The sequence below is a fragment of the Biomphalaria glabrata genome, chromosome 14, assembly GCF_947242115.1.
Source record: "Biomphalaria glabrata chromosome 14, xgBioGlab47.1, whole genome shotgun sequence".
Taxonomy (NCBI): Eukaryota; Metazoa; Mollusca; class Gastropoda; family Planorbidae; genus Biomphalaria; species Biomphalaria glabrata.
In genome coordinates this window covers 12,086,387-12,102,889 of record NC_074724.1, presented here as the reverse complement: position 1 = coordinate 12,102,889, position 16,503 = coordinate 12,086,387, and the positions used below count along the sequence as shown (strand labels likewise).

General features: G+C 38.4%; 1 protein-coding gene across 1 annotated transcript in view; it reads right to left on the bottom strand.

Annotated features, from left to right (window-relative positions):
• LOC106065348 (transcription factor RFX4-like) overlaps nucleotides 1-16,113 on the bottom strand; it is a 40,445-nt gene extending 24,332 nt beyond the window's left edge. Inside the window, exons 1-5 of the mRNA XM_056009498.1 lie at nucleotides 15,663-16,113; nucleotides 12,031-12,118; nucleotides 9,098-9,161; nucleotides 7,330-7,453; nucleotides 6,363-6,424 (exon numbers count right to left, since the gene is read on the bottom strand). Coding sequence (XP_055865473.1) covers nucleotides 6,363-6,424; nucleotides 7,330-7,453; nucleotides 9,098-9,161; nucleotides 12,031-12,088 — 308 coding nt within the window. The 5' untranslated portion in view covers nucleotides 12,089-12,118; nucleotides 15,663-16,113. The remainder of the gene's footprint in view (nucleotides 1-6,362; nucleotides 6,425-7,329; nucleotides 7,454-9,097; nucleotides 9,162-12,030; nucleotides 12,119-15,662) is intronic.
• Between the last annotated feature and the right edge of the window lie 390 nt (nucleotides 16,114-16,503).

Below are 16,503 nucleotides of genomic sequence, written 5' to 3'. Positions count from 1 at the left end.
CGCCCTCTAATTAGATCTAGATTCAAGTTCCTAGTAAGTAGAAAGTCAACATTAAAACATTGTCACTTTTATTTGAGATGACTGTTAGTTGAGAGGAGAATATTTTTTGCAGATTAGAAAGTGTAGATATAGATCTAAATAGGTTCATTTGTGTTCTAGTTTAAAATAAATTTTAATTATCTTCTATTAAGTGATTTATTTTTACAAAATTTTGAAGTATTCCATATTGGAATATTATCAGTGGCGTAGCAAGGGTGGGGGAGGAGGGTGAGAAATGTAACCCCCCCCCCCCCATGCCCCCACTTGAGGGGGGGGGCCCAAATTAGTGTTTTTTACAACAAATATTCAATATTACGCAAAATGCAGGGGCCCCCAAAGAGGTCCAGCCCCTCCCGGGCCCCCAAATGATGAAAAATTCCTATCTACGCCCCTGAATTTTTTTTACTATTATTCTGTTTTGCATTGATCATCAGTATTTTTAATACAGCGTTTCTCAAACTTTGGGTCCTCTCCCGTGGGTGGGGATGGTTAGTACCTTGAATTGGGGGATGGGGAGACGCAACTTCCTGACAAAAAGGGGTGTCAGAGTGTGTGTGTGTGTTGTCTGGTGGCGATAAGAAGAGGTTAAGCGATTGATTGGTGTTTATGCATTAAGGATGATGAAATTAGCGTAATGCAAATGTGAAACGGCAAACAATCTTGAGATATGAAAGAGTAAAGACGTTGTTGTGTGGTGACCTAGATTTTGTTTAAATATCAGTATATTTCATTAATATTACATCTCTATCACAAGTTAAATATGTGAATATTGTAATAACAGTTAGGCTATATTGAGTTGTTCACATAAGAACTTTATTTGAAAGTGTATTAAGTTTAAATGTTATTATAAGGCTTGTCTTCGAGTCCGAAGATTAGTGAGGAATGCAGTTTTTCCCATGGCTGTGCAGGCCCAGCTGTGACCTACATATTTTGCCACATCCAGGGCAAGCATAACCACTGTTCGCAGTTGGTCGATTTAGTTTTTCTTTTCGCGTCTGCGTTTTGGTTTTTTCTTTTGGTCTCAAATGTGTATCCCGCGGCCTTCGGGAGTGAACTCCAACTGACTCGTTCTAAGGCCACGTGCAACCATGTGCTCTCTTCTATGCCAGCCAAGGAAAGTCGACTCCTAAGCTGGTCTTTGAAGAGTTTCCATGGGGCGCCTCTGTAACGTTGACCACCTTTTAGCTCACCAAAAAAAAGACTGCCTTTGGCATACGTTCGTTTCCCATACGGGATACGTGCCCTGCCCAGCATAACTGTCGGACCATAAGAAGTCCATCTATACTATCCTTACCGGTAAAAATATAAAATGCCTATATTGGTTCAATTGTACTAGCTGTTTCTAAGCGACCAACCAATGACCAACTAACAAAGAGAGGGGGCATCGAAAAAAAAAGTTTTATTTTTAGTGTAACTTATCTGAATATTAGTATAATTACATGTTTAAAAATTAAAATATATTAAGTGGAGGTGTCATTTTATCTTCTAATAAGACCTTGTCAACTGAAGACTGCTTTTTGCGAGGCGCGTATGCACAATGTGGGTTAAAACGTTTTGAAGAAAACATTTTAAAACATCTCCGCTAGTGTGATTCTTCTGCATTTTTTTTTTGTCTCAGAATAGTCGAATTTCTTCCTTATATTGCATTTTATAATAGTGACGACTTATGTGTGAAAAAAAAATCCTCGATAGAGACGTCTTTACACGAAGAATATTTCTTTAAAAAGATCACGCCCATTATAGAAGTAGGCCTACGTGCGCAATTTTTAAATTTTATCAACAAAGTTCGAAATGCAGGAGTTCTATAGTTCTAAGTAAATTTTAGACTGGCCTGAACAAAAGTTAGAGGGAGACCAAGGCTTTATACGAGCTGTACTACGAACATCACCAGAGAATACCGACCGTGTCCTTGAAAGCCGCATACACTACCAAGAGGGCCAAACATAAAACCGTTCCAAAGTTCCTAACACACACACTATCCCCATACAAGAAAACTTATATAAAGAGCTGCCTAATCTGGGCACCACTGCTCAGTTCATCTCAGATAATGGACTTATCGTCTGAACATTCTAACATATAAATGCAAAATATAATTTAAAAAATAAATATATCTAAAAGGAAAGAACTACGCCCTTAAAACTATATCAATGATTTACACGTTATTTCACTTATTCGATATCAAACAAAATAATTAATTACCAATAATTAATTGACTAATTGAGTATTTTTGTTTATTGATTCATGTTTTCGTAGGTAAAAAAAAAATAAATTTTAATGTATAAACTTGATAGGAGAATGCGTGAGGGAGAAATAGTATTAACAATTATTTAAGGGGACTACACCAAAACAAACTTTGTCATATCAATGAGTACTGAATAATTAGCTTCCCTTCTGGGTATCAACCAAAATAATTAATTATAATTAATTAATTGACTAATTTGTTACTTTTATTGATTCGTGTCTTGTCTATGCAAATGAATAATTGTGCGCAGTTTCAACTTGATCCGTAAATGTATGCGTGAGAAAAAACGTGTACACACTTTTAACCAGACAGACAGACAGACATACTTAGCTGATATAAATGAGTGCGAAGAAGAAGCAGCCACATTATTATCCTAAAGGCCCCGTACCAACTATATCTTTTAATCTCATCCGCTTTAAGGAATGTTTGAGATATGGCCTGGCTGTAAGATAGCATGAGAGGCTTCAATTAAATGCGAATCCCAGTAGGTCCATCGTACTCCCGCAATGTATAGTCAGCAGGACCAGATTTAAAGGAAAGCCAGGTGGGCTAGGCAGGGGTTCTCAGCCTGTGGGTCGCGACCCCCTTGGGGGTCGATTGACGATTTGCCAGGGGTGACATAACCCAAAGACCATCGAAAAACTGGATTGTTTTGTCTATTCTTCTATTCCTGTGTGTGTGTGTTGCAAGGGGGGGGGGGTCGCGTCAAAGTGGGCAATTGTAAAAAGGGGTCGCCGAGCTGAAAAGGTTGAGAACCGCTGGGCTAGAGGCTTTGGTTGTTTCTGCGAAGGTGCAAAGATATGGTCGTGATAACGGCACATTCACCAGTTGTTCTAATTCATCTCATTTAACATGAAACAAGATTTAAATGGCTAGTGATTCGTGTTATTGAAAAGAGGAACAAACTGAGACCAATCATTAAAATGGGCCTCAACAATGACTCGCGACGTAGCAACCTGTGGGCAGTTTGGACCAATGGTTGCGTCGCAAGGGTTGAGGCCTTCTACAACGACTGGTCTCTATTAACCTCACCAGGACTTCAATGTAGTCATAAATTGTTCATCTCGATGTCAACATGTAGACCAGTGTTTCTCAAACTGTGTTCCACGGAACCCTAGTGTTCCGCGAGGCTTGAATGGGTGTTTCACGAACTGCTGGAATAGTTAACTACTAGGCCGCCACGTGAATTAATCTTTTTAAAGAAATAATTAAAATGTTTCGCTAAATACTCGGAATGTGCGAAGTTTTCCGTTGAGGAAAAACATTTGGAAAGACTGAACTAGAGAATTATAGAAAAATGAGAATTAAGTATAATTCATCTCAGTCAATCAGGTTTGAAATGAACATTTTGTATATGGGGAGGTAATGGTAAGATTTCAGCTAGCTGTAGCAAGTGTGTGGTCTCTATTGCTTTTGATAGTCTATTGAGAGGTCTTAACAGATCTGCCGGCATTGAGGGCTCATGGTTTGACCTAATGTCATATTCTAGATCTGAACAATAGAGAGAAATAGAGAGAAATAAAGCACAGTAAAGAAATAAGCACATTAATAAGCATTTTTTAAATAATAAGCTATTACAGAATTTTAACATTCATTTTTCCACTGCAAAATTTAATCACTCTAAAAATTTATGATTAATTGTTTAGTGTCCAGAGAAATTCTCTGTCTCGATAGATAGAAACGTAACATAATCTTCTTTGTATCTAAAGATTTCATAATTTTGTGTACATGTATAAAAAATTTATGTTACTTCCTATAGTCTCTAGTGTTAAAAAAATAACGTCATTTTATATTTAATCGAAAAGAATCAAAGAAAGTTAAAATATAGAGTTTGTGTGGAGGCGAGACCAATCATTAAAGCTGGCATCAACACTCCCGGGTACACTATTCTGCTCTAAAGTGGCACTCGGGTGGAAACGATCACTAGAAGAAGTGGTTAGGCTAAATGAATAGCAAAACAAAAGTCCTGTGAAAGTGTCTAAGAGAATGCGAGAACTTTCCCATTGCACAGTCAGAAGCTGAAAGAGAGCATCCACGTCCTTGTCGATCATCCATGCGCCGTTCCCCAAGGGACCTTTACACTAATGGCGAGTCCTGCACGGTTAGCTTGGTAAAACGTTTGAAAATGGCGGGTGTTCCCGGTGTGCTCGGCCTTCGGCCATTTTTTTCTAGTCCACCCAGCTCTAATGGAGACCTGAAATTAATTTGGGAAAGTAAAGACGGTTGGTCAATGTGTTTACCACATGACAGCCTGCTCGTTGACCGATGGCCAAAGAAACAGATGACCTTAACATCATATGCCCAATAGATCACAAAGTCTGTAATCGGAAAATTTACTTCAGGAAATCATCGTTAACGCAACTTGGCAATACTACAATGATTCTATATACTTGAAGCGTCTGAGCAAGAGTTTGATAGATGAAAATAAAGGCAATAAACTGATGCATTAGGAGAGGCTCACCGCGTAAGACAAAGCTGCCTAAATATGCTCCTGAATATTTAAAATTCGCATTTATCTTATCTTATATAATACAGACATTACTTCAAAAAAGAAGATGATTACGTCCTACGCATCATGCATTTAGTCAAGCCTATTTACCAGTGACCTAAATTCTGCTAAGTCATTGGTTTTCCTGGCTAGCTCAGGCAACCCATTCCATGCTCTAAGACCTATGTCTATCGCAAGAGGAGATGGCTGAGCGGTTAAGCGCTTGGCTTCCGAAGGGTTCTGGGTTCGAATCCTGGTGAAGACTGGGATTTTTAACTTTGGAATCTTTGGGAGCCTCTTAGCACTGGCTGATCCAGGGTGGGCGGTAGGGGCGATCGCCCCTCCCAACTCGACCGACCTTCCGGAGGGGTGGGGGGTCGGACAAATTTTAGTATAGAATTTAAAAAATTTGTATACGAAATTATTACTTAAGTTAATAAAATATACTAATTATTTATATTTCAACCTATTTTTAGATTATTTCACCCCCCCCCGTAGTATGTTGGCCGATTTGGTGGGATCGGGAGGTTGCGATGGCATCGATCCCGCCCTCCCCATAAACTTTCGAGTGGGGGGGGGGCGGTCCAATGTGTTTGTAGAAATCACAGCTTGCTAACAGAATCAATTAAGTATCTATATGATTAAAACTTGTTATTGATATTTTAACCAATCTTTATAGTATGTCGTTCCCCTGTTGGCCGATTGGTTGGGGGGGGGGGGCAATACCTCTACAGCCCTTCTTACCAAAACCCTTTGAGGGGGGGGGGGCGGTCCCACTTTTTGGATAAATCATAGATCATAGTTTGTGAACAAAATTAGTTAAATTAATATATAAATTTTATATTATGTCGCTCCCCTTCTGGTATTTTGGCCGATTCGGTTGGGTAAGGTTGGGGGCGATTGCATGTACTGCCCTCCCCACTCTAGCCCTCTGAGTGGCGTCCTATTTTTATAAATAAATTATAAGTTGTGAACAAAATTAGTTGAATATCTCTATAATATAAGCTACGAACCCCACTGATGAATGCTGTAGATGTCAGGAGAATGCGTTTCTGCAGTGAAAATTGCAAGACAACGCTGGGAAAGCTTACTGCGCTCCCCTAGACCCCCAAGTTTGCAAGAGAAGGGCCTTAACATGACCGTTGTTTGTTTTTTTGCAGAAGGTTGAGAAACATTGTTTTTTAGTTCTCATATATATATATATTTATTTATAGGCTGTACGAACGCTTATATATAGGGATAGGGTTTACTGGGTGTTAGGGTTAGGGTTTGGAAAAAAATCGCCCCCCCCCTTACTCCAAAGTTCTGGATCTGCTAGTGCCTCTTGAGTCCACCCAGCGCTAACGAATACCTAACATTAGTTGAGGAAAAGTAAAAACGGTTTGTCGTTGTGCTGGCCACATGGCTCCCTCTTTAACCGTAACAGAAACAGATGACCTTTACATCCTCTACCCTCAAAACCACAATATCTAAAAAGGGGAACGTTAGTTTTTCTATAACAAGATTCTGTTTACTGGTACATTCTGTGAATATCACACTGTACTAAGAACGATGTGGCGTAAAATGAAGTCTGTGCTATTCTAGTCAACTTACTTGGACTGACCACGAGTGCCAAGCCGTCGTGTGGTAACCAAAGGAAACTGTTGTCTTATAATCTATAAAGGAAACAATAGAACTTGCTGGTAATACTTCACTAGCACAAAGACATAGACTAAATAGACTAATTAAAAAAGCATCGTATATCAGTCGAACACAGCTACCATCTCTTTTTCATGAGAGATGCCTTTCCTAAACACTCATGATTCTTAAAGACAACCTTCACCCATTAAGCCACTGTTACATCGGATCTGAATGAAGTGGTTGTCTCCTTTCCATTAAGACTAAAACATAAATATTTAAAAACTCCTTTATCGTGGCGATGGAAAGGGTGCTACAGGGTCATTTGTCATCATCAAGAAGTTCATAGAAGTCTAATTCATAAAGTGCTGGTTGTGAGTGTGTATGTGTTTCGTGTGTGAAGGGTGTTCGTATTTGTATCTACATTGTTATTGTACAGTAGTTACGTTGAGGTTGTCAATTGTAGTCAAACGGAATTTCCATCTTATCTTATCTTAAATGTATTAGAACTAATGACAAGATGTTGTCTCCCGTAATATAAGATATAACATTAAGTTGAACCACTTGTTTAATGTTTTTACAAGTCAGAGAGCTGAAATAGTGTCACAAACATAGAATATAATGAAAGTGTGCACTATAATCCATAGTGGCTGTCCTTTAAGGAAACATGTTTATAATAAGCTAGGTATTTATTCAATGATTCAAGTAACCTGGTATAAAGATTGCCATTGTATCTCGGCTCTGCTGGATATAGCCTCTTCAATAGTGATAATATGGAAAGTATTGGATTCGTATGTAACGGATAAATTCAGCTTTTAATTTCCTTAATTAATGTATGTACATATATGTAAGGTTGTATTGTATAGTATATTTTTGTCTAGGACAAACGCTTTCACTGTAAAGGCCCGCTATTCATAAAAATGTTTTTAAATATGTAGATTACCTTTCCAAAACTTGCAGCATTGACTGGGTTGGTGTCGTTGGTGTGACAGAAGTCCAGGTAGTGTTGATACAATGTTGATCTGGGTAGACAGACACCATCAGCAAGTTCATAGTTCTCTTTTAACCTGGCGTAAAGATAGGGATATCAATTCAAAGCTTAAAAGCATGTAGGGAAAGTAGCACCGTAAGGTAAATAGCCGATAGCAGTTGTGTCTGGTCTGTCTGTCCGTCTGTCACGTTAAGCTTTAAATTAAAAAAAAAACAACTAAAAGCACTATTAAAAGTCTTCTTTTTTTTCTTCCTTGCGGTCTGTAGGGCAAATGATGTAAAGGTCATCTGTTTCTGTGGCCCACGGTTTACGAGGGTGTCATGTGGCCAGCACAACGACCAATCGCCGTTATTTTTCATGTCATGTACCCATCAGAATTGGGTGAACTCAGAGGTGACCAAAGATCCCCGAAATTAAAAATCTCAGTCTTCACCGGGAGAATTCGAACCCAGGACCTCCGGCTAAGAAGCAAAACACTTTACCGCTCAGCCACCGCGCCTCCTGAAAGTCTGATTTCAACCAAATTTGCAGCGTGAGAAAATCTGCTACATTTTTTTTTCTACTCTAATGGAACCCTTTTGTTTTTAAAAGTAAATATCCCAACACAAAAACAACAACACTTTTTAAACAGATGGATTTAACATGTTATATCTATAGACTCTTCCGGATGCACTACATATGTAATGAAAATCTATTTACATATTATACTTTGGCTTATTTTATAATGATCTTTCCACTTATTGTCGAGTAATAGCTCTAGATATAATAAGGGCTAGAACGTGTAGGCCTATATTTTGAGCTTTAGAAATATTTTGTGCAAATTTAATACAAATATTTGAAAATGTAAAATTAATTTAAAACAATTTCCTGTGCTTAATATAAGCGTTTCCTCTTTAACTTTCACAAAATTAACGTTTTGCATGGACTTTCAGGGATCATTATGACAGGTCTGAACGCTTGTATGATGCCCTCATCCCCCTTGACCCTTCCGTTTTTATTTTATTTTCCTTTTTACAAGGCTTTTGTCTTACTTTTTATCGTCTAAAAAGATTGTGCACGTTATTTCTCCCACACTCAGTATCGGATCAATGTGAAATTTTGCATAATTATTTCTTGTACCAGACAAAACAAGAATTAAAAAAAAATAGGAGAGATCTGAATGGAATGATGTGTTAAAGCAGGCCAGAGCCCTCCATGGGCTGTAGCGCCACTGGGATGGATGGATGGATAGTTAATTAACTATTACTAATTAATTATTTTGTTTGGTATGGAGCAAAGGAAAGAAATCGCACTTGACAGATGTGATGGTGTAAGTTTTATTCGTTCCTTGAAGAGGTTTGAGCCTTGAGTGAACAAGCTTTTCTATGCATTTACAAAGTGATCACGGTAACACGGATACCCCTTCTCCCCCCCCCCCCACCTTCCAGGCGACACGACAAATCGTTCACTGACATTTCGTTTACGACAAATCGTTCACGACTATTCGTTCACCTGACCATTCGTTCACACGACATTTCGTTCACACATCTTTCGTTCACACAACTATTCGTTAACACGACTTATCACTTACCAACAACTGGTTCACTGAAAACTTGTTCACTGACAGTTGGTTCACGACAAATCGTCCTGCACGTGAACTTGGACTAGGACCTAATTATCAGAACGTCCGAAATGTATAACAAACACACACACAAACACAAACACAAGAAAATAAAATTACCATTTTAAAGTTAAAGGTGTTGAATGAGGCTTTGAGGCCTTTGGATAGAATTGAACGTCTGAATCTGAAACAGAACAACAAAGAACTTTGTACCTTCCGCTCAGACTAAAACAAAAGACATAAAAATGTTTGCTTCAGATATTTAGTACTCCTCCATGAAGCTGTGTGTACTCTATAATTTCTAATTCTATTCATTTCTTGTTGTGCTTATATATTGTAAGAAGTCTTATGTTATCTTATATAATACAGACGTTACTTCAAAAAAGAAGATGTTTACGTCCTATGCGTCATGCATTTAGTTAAGTATATTAACCAATGACCTAAATTCTGCTAAGTCATTGGTTTTCCTGGCTAGCTCATGACAATTTTGTCTCTTTTTAAGGAGATTTGCATCAGTTTTCAGAAGATTTTAATCATTTCATGAGATTTTCATAACTTTTTCGTATATTTGCAATTTCAGGAGAATTCTAGGAATCCTTTAATAATAAGTTACATTGGTTTAATTTAATAATTTATACCTAAATTTCGCGCTGGGCCTATGGAAGTGCAGGGCCCACTGCGGCCGCACAGGTTTCAGTGGCCTAAGACTGGCCCTGTTCATAAAAATGCATCTTATAAAAGTGTCTGTTTGTTAACCATGGGCGTAGCAAGGGGGGGGGGTTGGGGTTCAACCCCCCCCCCCCCGAAATGAAATCCCCCCCCCTTTTTTTTTTTTTAAAAGGGGGGGGGGGATCGGAATTTAGGGAATGATTTTTTGCTTTGATTTTGTTTATTTTAGATTTTAATACTAAACCATCAATTGCCCCAGCACAACCAATGGGGTTTTGAGTTTAAAACCCCTTACAAGGGGGTTTTGAGTTTAAAACCCCCTACCAGGGGGGTTCAAGTTTAAAGACCCCTACCAGGGGTTTTGTGTTTAAAACCCCCTACTAGGGGTTTTGAGTTTTAAACCCCCTACTTGGGGTTTTTGCAGTTACCCCCCCCCCCCTTCTTCTTTAAAACAAAACAAAACAAAAATGCAAACGAAAATCCCCTAATTCAAGAGCACAGTTAAGGGAGATTTAGATTTTAAAACCCCCTCCAAAATTTACGATAAACCCCCTCTTCAATATAAAAAAAAGTTAATTACGCACTCAAAATGTTATGAGCGTAGCTAAATGGGTTTTGACTTAGTTTTTAGTTTAAACCCCACTTCAGCGGGGTTTGAAGGTAAAAAAAACCTCTTTAATAATAAAAACAAAGCAAATTATACACTCAAATGTAGTCAAAGGGATTTTGAGTTTAAACTCCCCTCCAGTGGAGTTTGAAGCTAAAAAGTACCTCTTCAATATAAATAAAAGCAAATTACTCACACTAAAATCTATGAACGCAGCCAAAGGAGTTTTGAGTTTAAACCCCCCGCCAGGGGGGTTTGAGGCTAAAAAATACATCTTCAGTGTAAGAAAAAAAGCAAATTACGCACTCAAAATGCTATGAGCGTTGCCAAAAGGGGTTTTGAGTTTAAACCCCCATTCAGAGGGGTTTAATGCTAAAAATACCTCTTCAATATAAAAAAAGCAAATTACACACTAAAATTATTTGAGCGTAGCCAATCCAATCGGGGGTTTTGAGTTTAAACCCCTCTTCTACAGATGGCGTTTGTTTAAAGTTTAAAACCCCTCCAGATACTTTGAGTTTAAGATCCCCCTACAGAGCATTTTGAGGTGGAAAACCCCCAACAGATTATTTTGACGATAAAACTTCTCTTTTCGATATAAAATCTAAAGCAAACTACAGTCACTTAATTCCAGGAGCGTATTCAAGAGTGGTTACACATTTTACCAGTGGCAGGGCTCCCTTAATAAACTGTAGTGAATAGTCATCTGCCGAAATTGAAAAACGCTAAATGTGGCTCAACAAAGATGGCTAAGACAGATTTTAGTAGTCAGTTATAGAGATCGGGTTTAAATCAAGGAAATCCTATGCCGAACTGGGAGTCAACCCTTTAGTAAGATTGTGAGAGAGCGACGCATGAGGTTTGCGGGACATGTTCTCCGACAAAATGAATTACGCATAAGAAGAGTATAACTTGACGCCACTCATTCATTGAGGTCCTCATGGCAGGTGGAAAGAGGCTTCAGACATTACCAGTGACAGATTCTTATGGAAACAGCTTGACGTCAAATGCTCCGAACGGCGCTGTAGGGTCTAAGTCAGTTAGAATAGCACATTAGGTTTTTGAAATAAAACTTTTTAATAGCAGGAAAATGCACTGTAGGTACCTCAGAATATGCATTTTGTTGGCTTTCAATACCAGAAATAGTGCTTGGCGGCGGGGCTTCGCCCCGCGCTAGCGCTCCCCAGACCCCATTGCTAGTAATTGCAGGGAATCAACAATTTTATAGAAACAGCTTGACGGCAAATGCGCCAAACGGCGCGGGAGGGTCTAAGTCAGTAAGAATAGCACATTAGGTTTTTGAAATAAAACTTTTTAATAGCAGGAAAATGCACTGTAGATACCTCAGAATATGCATTTTGTTGGCTTTCAATATCAGTAATAGTGCTTGGCGGCGGGGCTTCGCCCCGCGCTGGGGGAGCTCCTAGCGCTCCCCCAGACCCCCCTGCTGGTATTGGCGGGGAATCTACAATTTTTCCACTAACTCATGGAAGAACCTATTCTAGGGCACAATAAACGTCTTCCGAAAGAATGGAGTGTCAGAATGCAATAAAGATTATTTACACACACACACACACATAAACACATATACAAAAAAAAATTCGCGGGGGGGGGGGGGGGTCGGGTGGTGGGAGAGAAAAATCCCCCCCCCAAACCCCCCCCCCCCCGAAAAAAATCCTGGCTACGCCCATGTTGTTAACAAATCAACATTTTCTGAAGAAATGTCCTACATTTTCAAGATACATAAGAAACAACAATGATGTTACAATGAAATTACCTCTCTTTTTCTTTTCCTTGCTTGATTTGTCACAGTATAAAGACTCGAGTGACTCCATCCTGATTGTAATACTTGATTTACAGCTAGTCTGTTTTTCATATTTGACGAAAACACGTAGGGAAAAAAATTAAAAACAAGCAAAATATTTTTTAAAAACTTAAAAAATTTGTTTTTCTTATTTATAACTATATCTTTCAATAATGTAGAAAGTGTTTTCCCTTTTTCAATATCAAACAAAATAACAACTAATAAAAAATTGACTAATGGGTTAATGTTTTTTTTTTAAATAAGTTATGTTTTACAGTGTAAACTAAATAATTGTGTAAAGTGTCAACTTGATCCGAGAATGGAAGTTGAAGAAATAACGTGTACTATTATCTAAGGGGACTAAATCTCACATATTTAGACATATATTTTGATACTGGAGGATTAATTTTCCTTTTCTTGTATCAGAAAAAAAAATTAACTACCAGCAATTAATTGTATAATTGGTTAATTGTTTTAGTGAGATGTTTTGTTTTTTAAAACATATATGTATATCATGTATAGGCTATAGTATATCCATAATGTAGCTGCCGGTATGAGTAGACGCTGTTTAAGAGTTTTACGGTAACACACTATACAGATCAATCTCCTCTTAACACTAAAGAAAAATCAAAGGCACTCTCTCTAGACTTGAGACTGCAGAACGCAAATACAAAACTCGATTTCACCTGCAGAAGTGCCCCCAGTAGGGCGAACATCAAAATGAAACAAGCCGAGCGTTACAAACAGAGCGAGACTAATGATGGTAGGGAGTCAAAAGGACACCCCGCGGCGGCTCAAGTGGTTGGTAAAAAGTAACTCTTCAACTGGTTCGGTTTGAATTCCTCTCCAAACACGGCGTGTTGAAATTAATGCAAAATAAAATGCAATTGTTTGACCATATTTCAAAAAACGAATTATTTTCCCTAGTGTTAAACCGGAAGCATTTGGTTGCAGACGATATTAGGAAGAGTGCGGACTAGTTGTCGTGCCAGAGGGTAAAATCAATTGGTATAAGATCAAAGCTACCAGAGCTTTAAAACTTGTTTAGTACTATATCCTATATATTAATAATAATAAAGCTTTTCGTCGAGTCCGAAGATTAACACGAAGCACAGTATTTCACTTGGCTAAACAGTCCCAGCTGTGACCTACATATTTTGCCACATCTAACGCAGACATAACGTGGTTGATTTAGGTACCTACTTTTTTCGCCGTCTACGTCTGCCATCGGTAATGGATTTTATTTTAATAGCAGGATTTAAGTCATTGATTAACACTTATGATAGGATGGACCTAGGGACGCGCGTAGGACGTATTCATCTTCTTTTTTAAAGTAACGTCTATATCGTATAAGATAAGATACGAATATGAGCTTACAAATTGAAGAAATGTTAAATCAATTAGATTTTAAAGTCACAGATGTAGTGATGTTCATGTCTTTAGTAGAGATTTTCACAACAAACTAAAAACAATGTCAAGAAAGAACAATTCAACCTCGATGTATCCAATGAAATAGAAAACAGAAGAAAAAAACAAATACAAGTTTCTATTTTTAAAAAAAAAAGACCATTTCTCCTTATGCAGCTAACAATTTTGTGTTAGAGTGATTATTTTGCTCTAAATAACTCATGCATGATTAAAATAAAAAGAGAACAATTTAAAAAAAAAATACATAACTTCTCAAGACTTCCTTTATTTTGTACACCGGACAGTCCAGTATTTCTCAAACTGGGCTCAGCGGACCCCAGGGGGTCCAGTCTGCGAGACCACCGAAAGAGGTCTGGGGTCCACAGGAAAATGAAAATTGTATAAAATTACAAATAAAAGACAGTAATCCGATCGGATAACTTTAATAATGAGTCGTTTATCACTCCTGTTTAATATGTCTATTATGTACTATTTTATGACGACCTAAATCGACGATCTGAAGACATTCTTCACTTGAATGTACACGATCTGAAGACATTCTTCACTGGAATGTACACGATCTGAAGACATTCTTCATTTGAATGTACACGATCTGAAGACATTCTTCATTTGAATGTACACGATCTGAAGACACTCTTCACTTGAATGTACACGATCTGAAGACATTCTTCATTTGAATGTACACGATCTGAAGACATTCTTCACTTGAATGTACACGACTGGGTCTTGAACTACTGGCACGTGAACATACTCACTGGAAATATCTACAAACGAGAAACTTTAACGTTTAATCAAAGATACCAGAAGTTCTACATTACGGATCATTGTCAAGAAGTTCCCATCTTCTTGTTTCTTGCACCCAGGATTCATTGCGGCAATGAATCTCATCACAAATATAAAAATAAAACGACTCGAACGTTGTACTCTTTGAGCGGGCATAAACACGCTCATAAAATCTCACAAACTTCAACCAAGTCATTTTTTAGTCACTATTTTAAGCAAAAATTATAATCTCAATAAACACTCTTTCAACACTTTTTCAAAAGATTTTTTTCACTTAAATACCATGTATTTATGTAGCTTTTTCAATTAGGGGGTTCATGGTAACGTTTTACTAAATAAACTGGTTGCCGGGTCAAAACGTTTAAGAACCTCTGTAATACACCAAATAGCTATTAGTCGATTTTCCCAGCATTTAGAATCGAAGATTGACAATGTTTCTACAATGCAAGCAAAACTAGATCTACTGACCACGTGACTTTACCGAAGAATGCGAGGGGTCTTAATTCCTAGATTTGTGTATAAGCAAAATTACAAGCGTATATCCTTTACTTCAAAAACAAACTATCATCGTCATTGTATCTCGGTACTCTCTCTCTCTCTCTCTCTCTCTCTCTCTCTCTCTCTCTTGGTGACCAATGAGAGAATAATAATTAGCCCTTGGCTATTACTACATTAAGAGACCAAAAGATGCTGAAGGAGTCTCGCTATGTTACGTTTGTTTTTTCCCCCCTCCTATTTCTGTAGCTCGAATGCAAGAAATTCCTTTTTGAATCCCACTATGAAAGCTCACATCACTTTCAAATCTCTTTAGCTACAATGTCGGGATCCTCCAGGGTACTCTCAATGGAGCCATCCTTGCCCAGTTTGTAGAGGGCCATAACATTTTAATGTCCAGACCTGAATTGAGGCCTTACTTAGACCTAGATCCTTCCCAGACGTTTAGCTACAAGCTGTCTCCACAACGATAAGTCACTGGCAATGTCTAGCTCTAAAGTCTCTTTCCACCTGGTGTCCACTGCTGTGAGGTCCTCCGTGATAGTATGGCGCCAATCCTCGTACTGGCCTCCATGTCATCGCAACTCTTGGTATACGTAATACATTCTGTCTTAGGACATATCCGATAACCTTAAGCGACGCTCGGTCGCAATGAAACATATACAGGCTCCAACAGCAGAAGTTATTTGTCAAAGAATATTAAATCAGTAATGGGAGAGAGAGAGAGAGAGAAAGAATCAAGTTCCAAATTTTAAGCCATTTTGTCTTCAAAGGAAAAAAAAAGGTCTAAATCTATATTTTTATATTATTTTCTAAATAGCCTTAATATGACTATCAAAACATTCGCAAGATACACATGGGCTATCGCCCATATTTCTCAACAGTTTGTATTTACTTACATTGGAGCTTCACAGTGGTTGGGCTTCAACTTGTTTATCAATAAGACCACACAGTTGACACAATAAGAAAGACGCAAGTTGGTTATTGCACATATAAAACTGTTTTTTTTTTCATATAACCTTCACACTTGGTCAATTGAAACTGCTTGACTAACAAAGTTCACTTATTACACCCAGCAAGAGTTATGTCACGTGATGTCGATCTAGATCTAGATCTAAGCCCATTTTGTCGGCTATTGTGTGCACGAACTTTGGGTTGTGGCCTTAACAGCGAAATGATCACTCGGCAACAAAAGAGATACTCGGAGAAAGGCGTTTACCTTCGGACAACTCCGTCAGCGTTCACCCGTCTTGACGAAGTCCACCGATTCTTATTTTTGTTTTTTCCTTTTGCGCTACTTTCTGTTTTTGTATCTATTCAATAGAAGAAAATTTCATGCTCCGAGTTTCTTTTATCCCTGCGGGACGCGGGGCGACTTGTTTCCTCACGTGTGCCCCCCGTCTTAGTGCCTACACTACACACGATAGCAAATAAAAGATTAGCTTTCAACGTAGCTGTAAGAGCAGCTAGAGCCTGCTGAATGTGATTTTATTTAGGAGGGGGGGGGGTGAATCTTTTGTTTGTTTATGGTCTCCCCCCTGGTCGCTGTTTCCCTTTCCACTCTGTGAACATGTCAATCAAGCCGCTGACTGGCCACCGGATTTACTGGTGAAAAATAAGCCACGCCCATCTGTTTAAGTCCCTACGAATCAGGCGACACGCTTTTGGAGTATCCCGTCGTGCCAATCTAATAATCAAGGCTTTTGTTGTACACACAATTTCAATGTTAAAAATTGTTTG